The sequence below is a fragment of the Rhinopithecus bieti genome, unplaced genomic scaffold (assembly GCF_001698545.2).
Source record: "Rhinopithecus bieti isolate Rb0 unplaced genomic scaffold, ASM169854v2 scaffold_8035, whole genome shotgun sequence".
NCBI classification, from domain to species: domain Eukaryota; kingdom Metazoa; phylum Chordata; class Mammalia; order Primates; family Cercopithecidae; genus Rhinopithecus; species Rhinopithecus bieti.
In genome coordinates, this window is record NW_016806092.1 from 731156 (window position 1) to 749065 (window position 17910).

At 39.7% G+C, this 17910-nt stretch overlaps 1 protein-coding gene across 1 annotated transcript in view; it reads left to right on the plus strand.

Annotated features, from left to right (window-relative positions):
* The window catches only part of ISOC1 (isochorismatase domain containing 1), a 20774-nt gene extending 12683 nt beyond the window's left edge, over positions 1 to 8091 (plus strand). The window contains exons 5-6 of the mRNA XM_017874730.1: positions 1407 to 1523; positions 7701 to 8091. Coding sequence (XP_017730219.1) covers positions 1407 to 1523; positions 7701 to 7847 — 264 coding nt within the window. The 3' untranslated portion in view covers positions 7848 to 8091. The remainder of the gene's footprint in view (positions 1 to 1406; positions 1524 to 7700) is intronic.
* The last annotated feature ends 9819 nt before the right edge of the window (positions 8092 to 17910 follow it).

Consider the following 17910-nt stretch of genomic DNA (forward strand, 5'->3'; position numbering starts at 1 on the left):
TGCCCAGCTAATTTTTTTGTATTTTTAGTAGAGACGGGGTTTCACCGTGTTAGCCAGGATGGTTTCGATCTCCTGACCTCGTGATTCGCCCGTCTCGGCCTCCCAAAGTGCTGGGATTACAGGCTTGAGCCACCGTGCCCGGCCTAGTAGTGGATTTTAATAGTAGAAAGATACTTCCTCAGGCTTAGATGTGTGTTCAATATTTCTGTATTTTGACACAGTAAAGAAGAAGCCTGGGCCGGGCGCGGTGGCTCAAGCCTGTAATCCCAGCACTTTGGGAGGCCGAGACGGGCGGATCACGAGGTCAGGAGTTCGAGACCATCCTGGTGAACACGGTGAAACCCCGTCTCTACTAAAAAATACAAAAACTAGCCAGGCGAGGTGGCGGCGCCTGTAGTCCCAGCTACTCGGGAGGCTGAGGCAGGAGAATGTCGTAAACCCGGGAGGCGGAGCTTGCAGTGAGCTGAGATCCGGCCACTGTACTCCAGCCTGGGCGACAGAGCAAGACTCCGTCTCAAAAAAAAAAAGAAAAAAAAAAAAAGAAGAAGCCTGTTGTGTATAAATACGTCATACCAAGTGCTGTTGCTGGCTTTGCACTTTTTTTTTTTTTGCTTGTTCATCATCATTAGACCTTATGCTCAATCACAATTATCTTTGAGTAGTCCTTCAATGCTAATTTTAATGAGGTGTCATTTGATAATTCTCCAAAACTCTCTCGTCATGTGAAGATAAAGTTGACATTGTGGCATCATTGAAATGTACTTTCATTGGTTGTATAATACATGATTCAGTTATTGTTGAAGCCTGTTTTCACTCTATAGTGCCTGTTAATGAATTGTCACAAGTTAGTCCTTACAAAGATGGAATCTGTATAATACATTTGCTAATGATATGAACTGGGTGTTTTTTGCCTGTGTCATAAGTTATTTTTAACTTGGCCTACCTTTACTACAGAGTGCCCTGTAATGACTCAGTTTTCCCATTAAGTTCTCTGTCTGCAAGACTGCAGACTCATTCTTCATGTTGGACACTTAGGGTGAATGAAGAAATAAACTCTAAGTTGCACCAAAACTGAGTGCTAGTAATTCAGCTATGTGAAGGTCATCCAGACCACATGAAGCAAAATCTTTAACAAATTCTTGTAGAACTCTTAAGAATATGTTTAAGGTTCTTAGTATCAGAAACATTGGCCTAATTCAGTTCCTGATTTTACAAATGAATAAACCAAAGCCAGAGATACTGTTCTATGCTCCAGATTATCTAGCTAATTAGAAGCAAAACTCGATGTAGAACAGGGTCCTTAGATGATTTGTAGTGCTCTGTCTGCTTTATCATGTTGTTGTACATTTGTCAGCTACTTTTAGTTTATCATGTTATTACATACAATTTTTGTGCTTTCCTACTAGACTCATGTGTGCATCCAACAAACTGCCCTGGAGCTAGTTGGCCGAGGAGTGGAGGTTCATATTGTTGCTGATGCCACCTCATCAAGAAGCATGATGGACAGGATGTTTGCCCTCGAGGTAATTGTCCTCCTTGGAAATAGATCATTTGTCAAGGTTTCCAAATAAATTAGAAGAATACTGGATGTTTAACAGTAATGAAATGTTTACCTCCTAAATTTGAGTTTGGTCTGGCAACATCAGACTGATTGATTTCAACTGTGCACTGACTGACCCTTAAGGCCTTACCACCATATCCTATTTTATGTCTCATTTCCTCCTTAGATCTAAGTTTCTAGCGTTGCCACAAAGTCCTTTGCATCTTTCATCATATGTTTGCCCTAGTTTTATACATGAACTAGGAGATATTCCAAGAAGCCTAACCTAAACTGTTTAGAGGTTTGCAAATTAAAAATAGCTCAACTGGGTTTAACTCATTTAGCCAAAAGCTACAGCAGAGCAGGCCTAACCTGGTTTAACATGTAGTGAACCTTCTGTGTCTGCAGGTTCTATGTCTGTGGATTCAACCAACCACAGATAGAAAATATCAGAAATAAAAAATAATAGAATAAATAGAATAGAATAGAAATAAAAAGCAATAAAAATAATATCACAACAATAAAATAGAATGATAGTACAGAATAACGTCTATTTACATAGCATTTACATTGTATTGCGTATTATAAGCAATATAGAGATGATTTAATGTATACTGGACGTGCACAGGTTATATGCAAATACTGTGCTATTTTGTATCAGGGACTTGAGCGTCCGTAGATTTTGGTACAGGGTGGGGTGGCATCCAGGAACCAATTCCTTGTGGCTACTAAGAGATGACTATTAGATTTCCTCAGACTTGAATTTCTGGGACTAGGAGGTGTGTCATTGACTATGGACACCACATCCAGTGTTTTCATGGTACTCTGGCATTAGAGTATCACCATGTCCCATGGAATCAGGGAGTCTGTAATTCTCTGTCAACATTGCCCAAGAATAGGATGTCAAGCGTTTTCTTTTGTGAAACTGTTAAAAAGCAAACTACCACATAATCCTGGGAAATAGTCACTCCATACTGTGGTTTGATCTCTCTCTCTCTCATATTTAGTTCTAATTTTGCAATAATTTTAGAGGAATGTGCATGTGAATTTAATTGCTGAGTTCTTTAACTGTTTGTTGAGAATGGGAAATACATGGTTTTTTTTTTTGTTGTTGTTGTTTTTTGAGACGGAGTCTCGCTCTGTCGCCCAGGCTGGAGTGCAGTGGCCGGATCTCAGCTCACTGCAAGCTCCGCCTCCCGGGTTCACGCCATTCTCCTGCCTCAGCCTCTGGAGTAGCTGGGACTACAGGCACCCGCCAGGTCGCCCGGCTAGTTTTTTGTATTTTAGTAGAGACGGGGTTTCACCATATTAGCCAGGATGGTCTCGATCTCCTGACCTCATGATCCGCCCGTCTCGGCCTCCCAAAGTGCTGGGATTACAGGCTTGAGCCACCGCGCCCGGCGGGTTTGTTTTATTGAGACCCTCCAGTGTCCTATGCACAGTCTGGCCTGTGAACCACCTTGTCTGAAGTAGGAATGCTAACTCATCCCTTTAGCTACTGTGTACCCCAGGGTGGTAAGGTAGAGCAAAAGAGAGAGGGGAGGGCTTATCAGAGGAAAGAAGGGAGAAGAGTACAGCGCCACAGGGTGGTGGGAAGCAGGCGGGTAGCTGGCCACAGCAGTTGTTTTAGGATCCTTATTGGCTCTCCCTTCTCTATTATTGCTGAAGCAGAATCCTATATTGAAATTACAAATAGAAATTATTTATTTTGTTTAGCTATTTTCAAGTCCATTAGGCTATTAGATTCTCTGGTAGTTAGGTACTAAGTTGCTGCTGCTTCCAATCTCAACGAAGACCTTTAATCCATTTTATTTATTTATTTATTTTTTGAGCAATGGAGTCTTGCTCTGTTGCCCAGGCTGGAGTGCAGTGGTGCAATCTCGGCTCAACTACAAGCTCCACTTCCTGGGTTCAAGCAGTTCTCCCCGTCTCAGCCTCCTGAGTACCTGGGATTACAGGTGCCCGCCACCACGCCCGGCTAATTTTTGTATTTTTAGTAGAGTTGGGATTTTGCCATGTTGGCCAGGCTGGTCTCGAACTCCTGATCTCAGGTGGTCTACTTGTCTCAGCCTCCCAAAGTGCTGGGATTACAGGTATGAGCCACTGCACCTGGCCAGACCTTTAATCCATTCTTACAGTCATGAGTTAATCAACTCCTACTTTTTAAGTTTTCCTGGTAACCTGAGTTTAAACACTTCACTGTCAGGTCCTCACCACCTCAGCAAGCAGCTCTTTCAGCCACCGTGGGTAGACTTTTATTGTAATGCTGAGGTCCAGAACTTTGGAGATAAGAAATGAAAAACACAAAGCAAACTTCCTTGCTTGTAAAAAAAGGACTTTTGTCCAAGGACTTTTTTCCTACATTCATATTTTCTTAGTATGTCTTTGTTATGGCAACTTAATGACAAAATTTTGATTGGCAATTCTGTCTTTGCACAAGACTCAGATTAAAAACAATTCCCATCTGAACCATTCTTTGAGAGGCAGTCTGTAATCTTTCAGATTAGGAATCCACACAATGTGGGGATAATGTGGGTTTGCACGCAGGTTCTGGTGTTTTGTAAATCTGTGTCCTTGAACAAATTGTGTAATCTCTATGCCTCAGATTTCTCATTGGTGAAATGGAAATGATAATACAAACAAGATCATAGGATTTTTGTGAGAATGGAATGAGATAATATATTGATAGCAGTTAGAACAGTGCATGACATAGTCGATACTCAGATGTTAGCTGCTGCTTTTTTTGTTGTTACTGATTGTTGTCTTCATGAGGTTAGTCTTCAGAAATGTGTAAGTATATAACATCTAAGACCCAGAAGGGACTAGCTCTTGGAAGTTCTGAGAAGGGAGGGAATGAATCTGTTTTCTGGGGTGGATTTAGAAGGACCTGGAGTAGCAGCGTTGCCGGGGGTTAAAGTGTTGAGGTTGAAAGGAAAAACCGATCATAGATGAGTCAGGTGGTGATTGATAGGGAAGACCTGCCTTATTGCAGATTTTTCTCCTCCTAGTCTTGATTTGATACAGAGGCAATTTACCTTGTTTCCAAAATTGGGGCGGGCAATGTTCAGTGTTCTGGTTTGTTTCCGTAAGTGTAAAAGTTAAAATACCATTGTGGTCCACTTCCCTTCCTCTCTATTCCTTTAGAACATAACTACTTAAGATAATTCCCAAGACTAGCTAAATTGCCTGTTAAGGTTATTTTAAGATTCAGTTTGCATTATTGAAACTTCACTGGACCGGAGTTTGCAGCATGTGCTTTATTCAAGAAATGTTTTCTGGGTATTTGTTATCTGAAAGACATTACTTCTTTCAATTAACAATTATAGAGTGCATGAAGAATAAGAGAATAAAATCCTCTCTTGACCTTGATGTCCTTGTGCTTCTGGGGAGTTTTAGTGTTGCTTGGAAATCTCATGGGTTTAGTCTTTTGCCCCCCCCTCCCCCCCCTGAGGCTTTCATGACTTAGTGCACGTGTATTTTTTAGGTTTGTGGGTCAGAGCAACCCTTCTTTTCCTTTGGCCTAGTTGGATTAGTTTTGCAAGTATAAGGGGAGAACTTTAGAAGTCTAATGCACAGGTATTCTTGTGCATTAAATGGCTAGAGTTTTAATTGCCCCATTTTAAGTCAGGAGAGAAAGTGGACTTGGGACCAGCACTGTCAGGATGGTGGGCAGGGACCTGCTAGGTATGTTTGGAAAGCTCCTGCTGTTCTTTCTCTGCTCAGGCACCTTCTTTGGTTGGGAAAGGGCAGGCACTGTGGGAATGGGAACGGCTAAGAGCCAGATTGAAAACCATTGCGTTTGCTAAGCTACACCTTTCTCTAACACGGGTTCCTGGCTAGATTATTTTAAAACCCAGTCAGTGTTGGCCACATTTCAATCTTGAAACAAAGTAATAGAGTATGAGTTTCACTTTCCTAAAAGGTATTTCTGTGATGTACATTTCCCACTCTGCCCCTGCCATGGTCACCTGAGTCTCAGCATCACTGAGGCTTGTTAGGCTGTAATGGACCAGGCTCAGGTCAGTAGAGCACTAGGCAAGACTGAACATTGTAGACAGGCTTCTTCCAGGGTCTTTCCTTAGACCTGGGAACATATTTCTCTCCTTCCTGCCTCACTAAGGAACTGGGGAGATTATTGAGAACTAACCTTTATTGGCACATTGGACTACATAGTGTAAAGCACTTTCACAGACATTGAAAGCCTGTGATTTAGTCCTTGATTCATAGTGAATCATTGCAAGTCCATTGATTCAACAGTGAGCAGTAAGAAAGGCATGGCTGGGCAGGGCAGGCAGCTGGTAATGGGGAGAGCTGGACATGAATGAATAGACATTCAGTGCTGTTTTCACACAACTGGACTGCAGCTTATCATATTTATTATCTGCCTGTCTGAAGCAAACACATGATCTTTTCATATTTTTGAATGGTTTTGATATGATTAATCAGCTGACTGTAAAGCAAGGAGGAGGAAATTAGGGCTTCCAGAAGTCTTTAAAGAATCCTCAGAGATAACTCACCCCTGGTATGTGTTCTAAGCATAAGGCCTTACCCCAGGCCCCAACCCCATAAATACCTGCTGTTTTGTTTTGTTTTATTTTTTAAAATAACTGCAAAGTTCTGGTTAGCTGCCCTGCACCCTTTTCTGTACTGGTGGTTGAGGTCCAGGCTTGCTTTTTGACAAGTAGGTTGTGGCTTATACTCCCTTCTACTTCATTACGGATAAAAATAGAGTCTGCCAGTGGAAAGGTTCAGTCTGCTGATGTACAGCCATTGAAGGAAGACTAGGAAGACTGACTTACACTCTGCAAGGATATTTGGCTATGCAAGTGCTTCCTGGGTTTTTTCCTCTGACTTGCCTGGGAATTGTTTCCAACCACTTCCTCTTTCATGCGTTTCACATATATGCTTTTTGTGATAACAGTTTGTGTCTTTTTTTCCCTGGGATTTCTGATAACACGTAAATCCAGAGAATGAATCTGTGCTATAGAATTCTTCTATTTTCTTCCTTTCCTCCCTTTCCCCTTTCCCCCCGACTTTCTGTTCTTTGCTCTCTTCCCTGCCTTCCTTCCCCTTTCTCTTCTTCTCCTTTCTCTTTCTTTTCCTCCTTGAGATTTCTGTCCTTAGTATTATGATTACACTGGGGCAGTTTGGCAAGGACATTCTTGACCTGTCAGTGAAACTTTACACAACCTTGAATTTTACACTCTTGTTTAGTGGTACTAAAATGTTTATGATGGCAGCAGTAGTGATTGGTCCCTTATCATCCAGGGGGTCTCCTCACACAGAGAGAGCTCTTTTAGCACCGGTCATTTCTAAACAAGGGAACTCTTCATTATAGGAAGGACTCATATGCTATAGGTCAGATGTTTGGGTGCAGTAAAAAGAAATTAAGAACCATCATTTTAATTCTTATAGTAGTTTTAATCCAATTAAACAATTTATATGAAATTTGATAGTAAATTACTAATGTAATGTTCTAGCAGCTACAATTATATCCATAACACAGCTATTGGAGCTTTAGAAACATTACACAGTCGTCTATTTTTAAACATGAAGAGCTACAAAATGCCAGGAGTGCCAGGCCTAAGTATTGATATGCATCACAATCTCACGTATTATCAGTTAAACTACAGGGGGGGGAAAGTGGACAGAGGCACCTTTTAAAAAATCTCAGTAGTAGGAATAGAAATAAAAGTTTAATAAATTTAGAAGTCACAAGCAGCCCTCATTTGAGTCAATGAATGAGTAAGAGATGAAGCACAAACCTGCCAGGAGTGTTCAGGAAATAGCAACAACTAAATGTCCAGATGTTCAATGATAGTCATATAGTAACAACCATTCTTTTTCTTTCTCTCATCTCATGTTTTAGTCATTAGCCTTGATGACGCTCCTGTTCTGGGCACACATATGTTATAACATTGGCTACCTTTTCCCTTTTACTCATTCCTAGTCCATTTTGTTAATATTAATAATAATAATATTGACTTTGTGGTATGGCCGGTCTTGAAATCCATCCCCATCACTGAACTTGACGGTATGGCTGGGAATCATGGTTTCAGTAAAGGACACTAATTACTACGTCCCAGCATAGTCTTACTCTTTCGAAATAGTGTTCATTCTCATGCTTATTTCTTGATTTGCCTTTATCTTTTTGTTCAAGCGTCTTGCTCGAACCGGGATCATAGTGACCACGAGTGAGGCTGTTCTGCTTCAGCTGGTAGCTGATAAGGACCATCCAAAATTCAAGGAAATTCAGAATCTAATTAAGGCGAGTGCTCCAGAGTCGGGTCTGCTTTCCAAAGTGTAGGACATTTGAAGAACTGGTATGCTACTCACTGGTGAAGGACAGTCAGTCCACACAAGCTCTTCTTATCTCTACTAGAATTAAAATGTTAAGTCAAAAACGGCTCCTTTTTTGCGCCTCTTAGTGAAACTTAACCAGCTAGACCATTTGGGTACCGGCATTTATTTACAAATGTCAAAGGCTTCTGGTGCTGCTTACCTTCCTTTTTTGTTAATGTGCTTTTATTTATTAAAAAAATTATAATGAAGGTGCCTGTTTTGTCTATACTGTGTACTCTGATCGTATCTTTCCAAAGTGCAGACTCTTGTGAAGTTTTCTTAAATTGTGCACTTTAAAGAAAATGAAGTACCAATAATGATTTGACTTTTCTATTACTGTAAGATGTTATAATGTTAATGTGGATGTAGTGCTTTTACTTTACAGATTGATTGGAATAAGATTATTATATATGAATTTACCCACAGGACTCTGGATCATGTTACCCACTCCCCTCACAATGTTGTCCACTTACTGAGTGAGTTGCATTGATCTATCCATACCAAATGATGTTGAATAATTACATATCTTTCTTGATTACACTGATTTCTTATTTTGGTCACTGTTACGAAATCTCTGTTAATGTTCTGTCTTTTAACTGAATCTTTTACGGAGAAAAGCTCATTGGCTCATTGTTTATTTTAATTTTGTAAACAGATGGGATAGAAGGGTTTGCAATGCCATATTATTGGTGGAGGGCTGTTTTAACATCTTTGAAGTATGACTTTAGCTGAGTATCTTTACAACCATCTTGAATACGTCTTCTAGTGTCCACAAGATTCAGCAAAAAGATAAAGCCTGGGTAGAATATTGTTTTAAAATGTTCATGTTCTGTTCTATATTTTCTCCACCTGCTCTCCAAATGTTGTAATGCAAAAAATATCAGTAATGATTTGGTAGTATTAATTTTGTGGTCATTGTTACTCTTCGATAAATTTTTTTTCGTTAAATACTTATTAGAGGGTTTTGAAATGTTTTTCAAATATGTGAAATGTGGAACATTGCTGTCTTTTATATTAAAGTAATTAAAATGTGTTGTGATTGAAATTATTTTGTCCTCCACAAGATGGCTCTATGAGTATTCTTCCAGGATTCTAATATTTATTTAAGGTAATAAAATCTTGACATTTATAATCTTTCAACTCATGGGAGTTTTCAAAGAAGGAAAATCCTTTGTAGATAGGGGCAGATGGATTTTACTAAAGGGTGAAAGGCCTTCTTCATTAAGAGCAGTAGATTTGTTTATTTTTCCTATTGGCGGTGGTAACAAATAGCAACCTGGTATGTTTAAATACTTTTTTCCAACCATTTATGTGTCAAAAAAGAGGAATCAAAGCTTTCTGCACCTTTAAAAAGTTCTTATTAAATTTAACCTAGTGCTTCTCAAACTTTAATATGAATGCAGATTATTTGAGGATCTTGTTAAAATGCTGATGCTGACTCAGTAGGTCTCTTGTGAAGCCTGAGGTGACAGCTCACATTTCCAAAAAGTGGGCAGTTTACACAGGTGCTGTTCAGAAAGGACCATATTTGAAATGGCGAGAATTTAACTCACAAACAACTGTTTTCCTCCACTGCACCCCCAAACCTTTCAGGGCTCAGTGAAATACCAGCACAGTGAAGCCTTTTCACAGGTGAAACCAATTATGTGACGCCAGATTAGTTTCCCCTGGCTTCCATAACAAACTATTATACCACAAACAGTGTCGTAAAACAACACAAGTGTATTCTTGCAGTTCTGTAGGTTAGAATTCTGAAATGAATCTCAGTGGGCTAAGATCAAGGTATCAGTAGGGCTGTGTTCTTTTCCGGAGGCTGTACGGAAGAAGCTATTTCCTTGCTGCTCTGTGCTTCTAGCATTCACCCACTTTTTTTTTTTTTTTTTTTTTTTTTTTGCTTTTTTGGCCCCATTTCTACCTGTTCTAAGCCAACAAAGGTGTATCTGGTTCTTCTTATGTCACATCTATCTGACTCATTCTTCTGTCTTCCTCATTCTGACTTAAGAGCTCGTGTGATTTAAGATCAGCTGATCAGAACGTTATTCCACCTGCAACCTAAGTTTTCTTTTGCTATGTAACAACATATTCACAGGTTCCAGGGATTACAACATTAACATCTCTGGTGGCCCCTCTGTATAACACAGACACCACCATGTGGTTTAGTATTTTATTTCATTTTGTCGTTTGTTTTACTTCCATCTTTCCTGCGCAGAGATTGTGCATTATATATAGTCATTTTGGAAACATTTTGAAGACCCACTAAGTTCTAAACATTGTGTTTTGTGCTGAGGATAAAAATATGCCCCTAGGAAACTTATGATGTGGCACAAAATCAGATACAATTCTTAGTAAATGTGAATTGAATTAAATCATATCAGAGGTCCAGGAATGTCAATATAATACTAAAGTTCAGAATAACTGTGAATTCTGCCTTCTCTTTTGTTTTGTACTTCGTGCCAAGCAGGTCACTGACAAGGCTTTATTATTACAAAAAACCCAAATTGATTTTAATACATTAGGCCTTGAAACTGGAAGCATCAGTAACTTTGTAGGATCATGAAATTCTTTAAACTGATGTAAATAGAGAACTTGACTACATAAGCAAAAGAGTAGTCCCGTGTGTTGAATTGCTAAGGGGATGGGAGCAGGAGCAAGAGGATTCACTTATTGAAATGCTAAAACATCTGTAGAAACTTACTCTAAAATTAAAGTGATAACTTATTCCAATCAGGAAACGAAATACCCTGTTATATCCATTAAAGTAATACGTTTCTCAACGTGGAATATATTCCCTCTCTAAAAGTTGATGTTTGTGTAAATATGACTTTAGAGCTGGGTGGAACTATAAAGATCATGATCTCAAAGGTCCATTTCAGCTCCCAAATTCTAAAATGGTTTTATTTTACAGACACAGCGAGTGAGGCCCAGAAATAAATGACTTTACCAAAGTTGCACAGCAGGATGAGAACTGAGGTTACTTAATTCCCTGTCCTGTACTTTCTTACCTTAAGTGATAACGCTAAGGATTATAGAGGAAAAGAGAGAGGAACAATAAACATATACAAAAGAATATGCATTTTACAGTTTCTGTAACAATAATTTTGATTGGCAAAGCTAATGGGATATACTCTTACTACTAATAACTTTCTCTGGCTATAACCTTCAATCTAGTCTTATTTCTTCCTTGATGATTTTCTCTAAAGCACATTTCCTAATTTGGGGGAATGGCTAAAATATATGAAAATTAGTCATTTTCATTATTAATTTTGAATTAATTTTTCCACACCGTTAAATTGTTTAGTGCTTCCTTAGTCCTCCACGGAGCATTCTTTCACCATGTAAACTTTGATTTAAAATATTTTAAAAATCATTAGGCTACTATAATGAGATTTATCAGTTACCTAGATATGATTGAACTGAATTTTTTAAATATATGGAGTTGGCTTTTAGAATTCTTAGGTTGCTTTCCTTTAAGTTGTTCCTAAGTTAAAGGAACAACAGACTTATTGTACCTGAACAGCAGACCATCTTATCAAGAAAACTTGTTTTTGGAAGACAGGCTACTTGATGTATGCTGAGAGAGTAGTTCTTAAATGTTCGCATGCATGTGCGCGCGCGCACGCACGCGCACACACACACACACCTGTGAGATGATGGCTATGTTAATTAGCTTTGCTGTGGCAATTATTTTACAGTATATATCATGTATCAAAATAGCACACACCCTAAATATTTGCAGTGTTTGTCAATTATATCTCAGTAATGCTGGGAAAAAAATTCAGCATTGCATTTATATACTTAAAGATTTTTGACCTGCAGTATGTAAATAACCTATTAATTCCTGTTGGAGAGATTATAATCTTGATTTGCTTGCTGTAGGAAACAATTCTGAAATGGACCCCGAGTCCCACGTCTCTGGTATACACACACCTCCTCCTGATTATGCAATCAAGTGCTAGCGTAGGTACCTAGGTAACTGGTGTGAAGTTTTTTGCTGAGGCTTTTTAAGGTGAGTGTTTTAGCACACACCCTAAATATTTACAGTGTTTGTCAACTAGATCTCAATAATGCTGGGGAAAAAATTCAGCATTGCATTTATATACTTAAAGATTTTTGACTTACAGTACATAAATAACCTGCTATTTCCTATTGGAGAGATTATAATCTTGATTCGCTTGCTGTAGGAAACAATTCTGAAATGGACCCCAAGAGTCCCACTGCTCGGGTATACACACACCTCCTCCCAATTATGCAATCAATGCTAATCTAGGTAACTAGGTAACAGGTGTGGAGAGTTTTTGCTGAGGTAATGAAGGTCTCAAAGCCGTTTACCTTAAAATAGGGAATCTAGCTTGGTAGTCCTGAGCTAATCAGGTGAGTCTTTAAAAGGGACTGGGCTCTAGCTGTCTAAAGAGATTCTAAGAGTGAGGGGTCTCCGGCAGGAGGGAGATTCTCCCTTGTTATCTTTGAAGATGTAAGAGACCACATGGTAAAGATGTGAGGATCCTCCATCATTTGGAAGAAGGCCTTTGCCAGCAAGGGAGTAGGGACCTAAGTCGTATAACCACCATCACTTAATTCAGCAAACAACTTGAAGGAACTTGAAAAGAGATTATTCCCCAGAGCCACCAGATAGAAGTGAGGCCTGGCTGACACCTTGATTTCCTCCTCGTAAGACCGTGAGCAGAGAATCGCCATGCTGTGCCTGTACTTCCACCTACAGAACCATGAGGTAATGAATTTGTGTTTTAAGCTGATACATTTGTGGTAATTTGCTACGCAGCAATAAAAAATGAATACTCTTGTATTTGGCTTTTTAAACAAATCACCATCATTTTTACCTGAGGAGAGAGCTGTCTTCCTAAACATGCAGGACTTCAGGTGGATATTATTAGGCTCACTTAGTGTTTGTAATAAAATGAACCTTTTCCCCCAATTAAAGCATTGTTTTTGAAATGAGTTAGTCCTTGTCAGAAAACTGGGTTTAGTCATTTTTTTTTTAAATTTTAATACCATAACAAGCAAGGATGTCTTAAGAAAACAAGAGCGTGGAACTGTATTGTGAAAAGCAAGAGTTTCCTACTCCTTCCCTTCGCTACCCTACCCCTTATTCTTCTTCCCTGGAAGAAACCACTCTAACAGCCTTTTTGTCCTCCTCTGCCAACTGCCTTCATAACTGAATAATACGCTTATGAAAGGTGTTATTTAAACTTTTAGTTAATGTTTGTTTCCCCTGGAAGATGAGGATTTTGGCTTACTTGCATTATCTTATCTCCACATTGCTCCTCCCTGTATCATCATTCATGCAGTATAGTTATATTTTCAGTTGTACTATCTATGTTATTTGGCAGAATCTACCTGTTTTTCTTGTCCTGGACATGGACATCTTTGTGGACTGTTAATCTGCCTACCACAGACGATAACTGAGATCTCCCTAAAGGTTCAGGTCCCACGTTGGGCTCCTTATCACTGGTTTCGTGGCATGGGCTCCCGTCTCCAGCATCCTTTAAGTCCTGGATTCAAAGAGTCAGAGAAATGTCACAGCACAGGTGATAACTGCAGAACAGGAAAAGGCAGAAACCTCCTCCCTTAAAGAGAAGGATAATTCTTTCTTATCTGAGGTGTGTAAAATCAAACGTCTGTGTTAATTGAACTTAACTCTCTAGCCCTGGGCTTCTCCTGATGTGGAAAACATAGCTAAACATAATCACTTCAAGATTTTTTTGTTTCTTTTGGGGTAAATAGCTTTGTTTTCAGAGGCTTATTTGCTGACTGGCCCTCGGTCTTTGGCTTTTCTCTAAATGTCCAGTCTTCACAGGTTTCTGGTTACAGACCCTGTCATACTGCTTGAATTGTGTATTCCCCTTGGCTCCCCAGTTTCATATTTTTACAGCTCACTCTGCCTTTTCTTAACCACAGATTTTCTCTAGGGTCTCTGGCCTTTTCTCAGCCTTATTCAAACTTTGGAGCTTGGGAAGATTTGGGATTATCTCCTGAACCAGCCTGGAGCTGAGAGGGGAGAAGTATAAGGAAGGATGCTCTGGGCTCTGTGCCAGGTCATCCCTTCCAAGGCACTTTAATGAGAATTGAAGTATGAATTGGCTCTCAAGCTTTTTTACATTATTAGGTGTTTCCTCTTGCTCTCTTTCCCCAGTTGTTCATTAGAAACCATATCACTCAGGGTTCAATAAGAGAAACAGACCAATAGAAGATATAAAATAATCTGTTGCAAGGAATTTGCTCACCCAATTTGGAAGGCTGTCTAGACAAGTCTGAATTTGTAGGGCAGGTCATCAGGAAGGGCAGGATAGAACTCTGTGGTAGAAGTTGATGTTCTGCAGTCCGCAGGTGGAACTTCTAGAAACCTCTACTCTTAAGAGCTTCCAACTGACTAAATCAAGCCTACCAAGATTATCAAGGATAATTGTGATTATTTAAAGATCATGAACTTCAGTGACATCCACAAAATACTCTCACAATAACACCTAGACTAGTATTTGGATAGCTGGGAACTTAGAGCCCTGCCAAGCTGACACATAAAGCTGACCATCGAATGAATCATTATTCAATAGCAATCTCTGCCTGAGAGATTGGAGTAAGACATTGTCTGTCCATTCAGACTGCTATAACAAAATACCATAAACTGGGCAGCTTATAAAGCACAACTTTATTTCTTGAAGCTCTGAAGACTAGGAAATATAAGACCCATGTGCTGGCAGATTGTGTCTGGTGAGGGCCCCAGGTCTGGTTCACAGGGGCTTCTTGCCTTGTCCTCACATGGTGGAAGAGGGCAAGACAACTCTCGGGAGTCTCTATCATAAGGTACTAATCGCATTCTTGAGGATTCTGCCCTCATGATCTAATCATCCCCTAAAGGCCACCATGTCCTAATACCATCACATTGGTATATGAATTCAACAGGAATTTGGCTGGGGGAAAGGAGGCACAAATACTCAGATCACAGCAAACATTTTGACAAAAAAAATTAGCTTCTATTGCTGTGTCTAACAAGTCATTTTCTTGTTTTTATTATACTTTAAGTTCTAGGGTACATGTGCACAACGTGCAGATTTGTTACATATGTATACATGTGCGATGTTGGTGTGCTGCACCCATTAACTCATCATTACATTAGGTATATCTCCTAATGCTATCCCTCCCCTCTCCCCCCACCCCACAACAGGCCCAGGGTGATGTTCCCCACCCTGTGTCCAAGTGTTCTCATTGTTCAATTCCCATCTATGAGTGAGAACATGCGATGTCTGGTTTTCTGTCCTTGTGATAGTTTGCTGAGAATGATGGTTTCCAGCTGCATCCATGTCCCTACAAAGGACACAAACATCCTTTTTTATGGCTGCATAGTATTCCATGGTGTATATGTGCCACATTTTCTTAATCCAGTCTGTCACTGATGGACATTTGGTTGTCTCCCCTGCAGGAGAGTTGTACTTTCTTACATGGTATCTCAGGGCTCCAGGAGACCACAGCAGAAGATGCCAGTTCTCTTAAAGAGGAAGTGTGGAGCAGGATTCATGTCATTTCCCCCATGCTTCAATGATCACCGCAGTTACAGCTAGCCAGACCCAAGGGAAAAGCTGGAGTCCCCAGTCATTGATGCCATCTGTAATTCTCCTTATTGACCTTACTTCTAATCCTTTGCTCCCTGTTTACCTTATCCAAGGCACATTCCAGCCTCTTACTGTTCCTTTTTTTTTTTTTTTTTTGAGACGGAGTCTCGCTCTGCCGCCCAGGCTGGAGTGCAGTGGCCGGATCTCAGCTCACTGCAAGCTCCGCCTCCTGGGTTTATGCCATTCTCCTGCCTCAGCCTCCCGAGTAGCTGGGACTGCAGGCGCCCGCCACCTCGTCCGGCTAGTTTTTTTGTATTTTTTAGTAGAGACGGAGTTTCACCGGGTTAGCCAGGATGGTCTTGATCTCCTGACCTCGTGATCCGCCCGTCTCGGCCTCCTAAAGTGCTGGGATTACAGGCTTGAGCCACCGCGCCCGGCCTCTTACTGTTCTTAAACATCTTGGGCACAAGATGTTTAAGACCTTAGGACCTTGGCTTTTGCTGTACTCTCTGCCTGACCCTATCTTCTCCCAGATATCCACATGCTTATCACTGTCATATCTTTACTCAAATATCATTTCAGTGGACCTTTGCAGACTACCCTATTTAAAATTAGGGTCCTTCTTCCCACCACTACATATATAGCTCCTACCCACTTTCCTGTTTTGTTTTTTCCATACCATTTGGGGATATCTAACATAAATTTTATTTTAAAAATTTTGATTCTTTCCAAGTATGTTTCTTTTCTTATTATTATTATTATTTTTTTGAGATATAGTTGCCCAGGCTGGAGTGAAGTAGCAACCATCTCGGCTCACTGTAACCTCCATCTCCCAGGTTCAAACGATTCTCCTGCCTCAGCCTCCTGAGTAGCTGGGACAACAGGTGCCCGCCACCGTGCCTGGCTAATTTTTGTATTTTTAGTAGAGATGGGGTTTCACCATAGTGGTCAGGCTGATCTCGAACTCCTGACCTCAGGTGATCCACCCACCTTGGCCTCCCAGAGTGCTGGGATTACAGGCATGAGCCACTGTGCCTGGCCCAAGTAAGTTTCATGTGCATGAGGATTTTTGTATGTTTTTTCACTGTTTATCCATATCCTCAGCTCCTAGAACTTGCATTTATCACAGAAGTTGCACTCAATAAATATCTTTGAATTGATGGGAAGATTCAAGAAGCTTCTTATGCCTTGCTTGCTTCTTGGCTTATAAGTTTTATCTCACAAATTTAAAAATACTCAATTTGTTTTTGAATAATGAAGATCACCTAATTATGGTTTTTTTCCCTAAACACCCATTAGGTCATAGGGAAGACGAGGAGAGATATTTTTGTGCTAAATGTCTCATATTCAGTAATAGGTGATATTTCTGACTCTTCACCAGCAATCCTTTGATCTGCATTTCCCCCATAGTGGTACTAGGTTTTTATGCCAGTTAGATTTATTAAACAAATCCATGCATTCTTAGTTTGTTGCCTGATAGTCAAACATGTGCAATTATTGCAAGACTGACGACCGTGTAACTTATGGAATCCTTGACACAGAAGAGCCAAGCAGATTGACTTATGAATGTAATAATGTTGTTCTGATGCTTTCATTATGGTCAATCTCTAATAATGAGAAAAGGGGGCGGGAAACAAGAAGCTGAATGCCATTAGGAGACTAAAATGAGCCTGTCGTTTACATTCTGGTTAGCTCTGAATTTGTTTCCAGAAAAATCAGGCAGAGAGGAAAAATGTATATCCTGTAATCCGTTGTGTTAAATAAATAATGTGGCATTTTTCATTTTAAGGTTAGCTTTTTGTATTACTGCAGAAAATAGTCAACTTAGAACACAATTGTCATATCTGAAATTTAATGTCTTTGTATAATTGTTAGTTGCACAGTATATTTTACTGCTTAACTCTAAAAGTCACTCGACTTCAGATTTGTTCATTGTTCTTGCAGCTGCTTCCTTGTTAAATCATTCCTCCCACTTCAGACAGTAGATTCAAGAAATGAGAGGTGATTTGTCACAGAACCTATAATTAATACATAGGCACTCATTATAAATGTATGTTGATTACACATAACTTTAAATTGGGCTTCTGGAAAATTCATATTGTGCTTTTAAAATAGCCTGTTTGGCAGCCCCAACTAAAAATATGGAATGCTTTATAAATTAAAATGTTGAAATGTTACTATTTTTGCAAGAAATCAACACTCTAGGATGAATACATGAAGCATGAGTGAAGAATTCAAGAATAAATTGTTAGTCACCACCCGAATTTTAGCATGTCTTTGGTTTTATTGTTGGTATGCCAATAAGTAAGTGCTTTATCCTGAGACACGGGTAAGACACACACAACTAAGCAAAACTTACATGTGTTTTACTTACCTGTGTCTCATGATGTCAATATTAGATTCATCAATTTATTTCTGTAGGTAGACATCATGGTTTACATCAAACATTGCATACATACATGT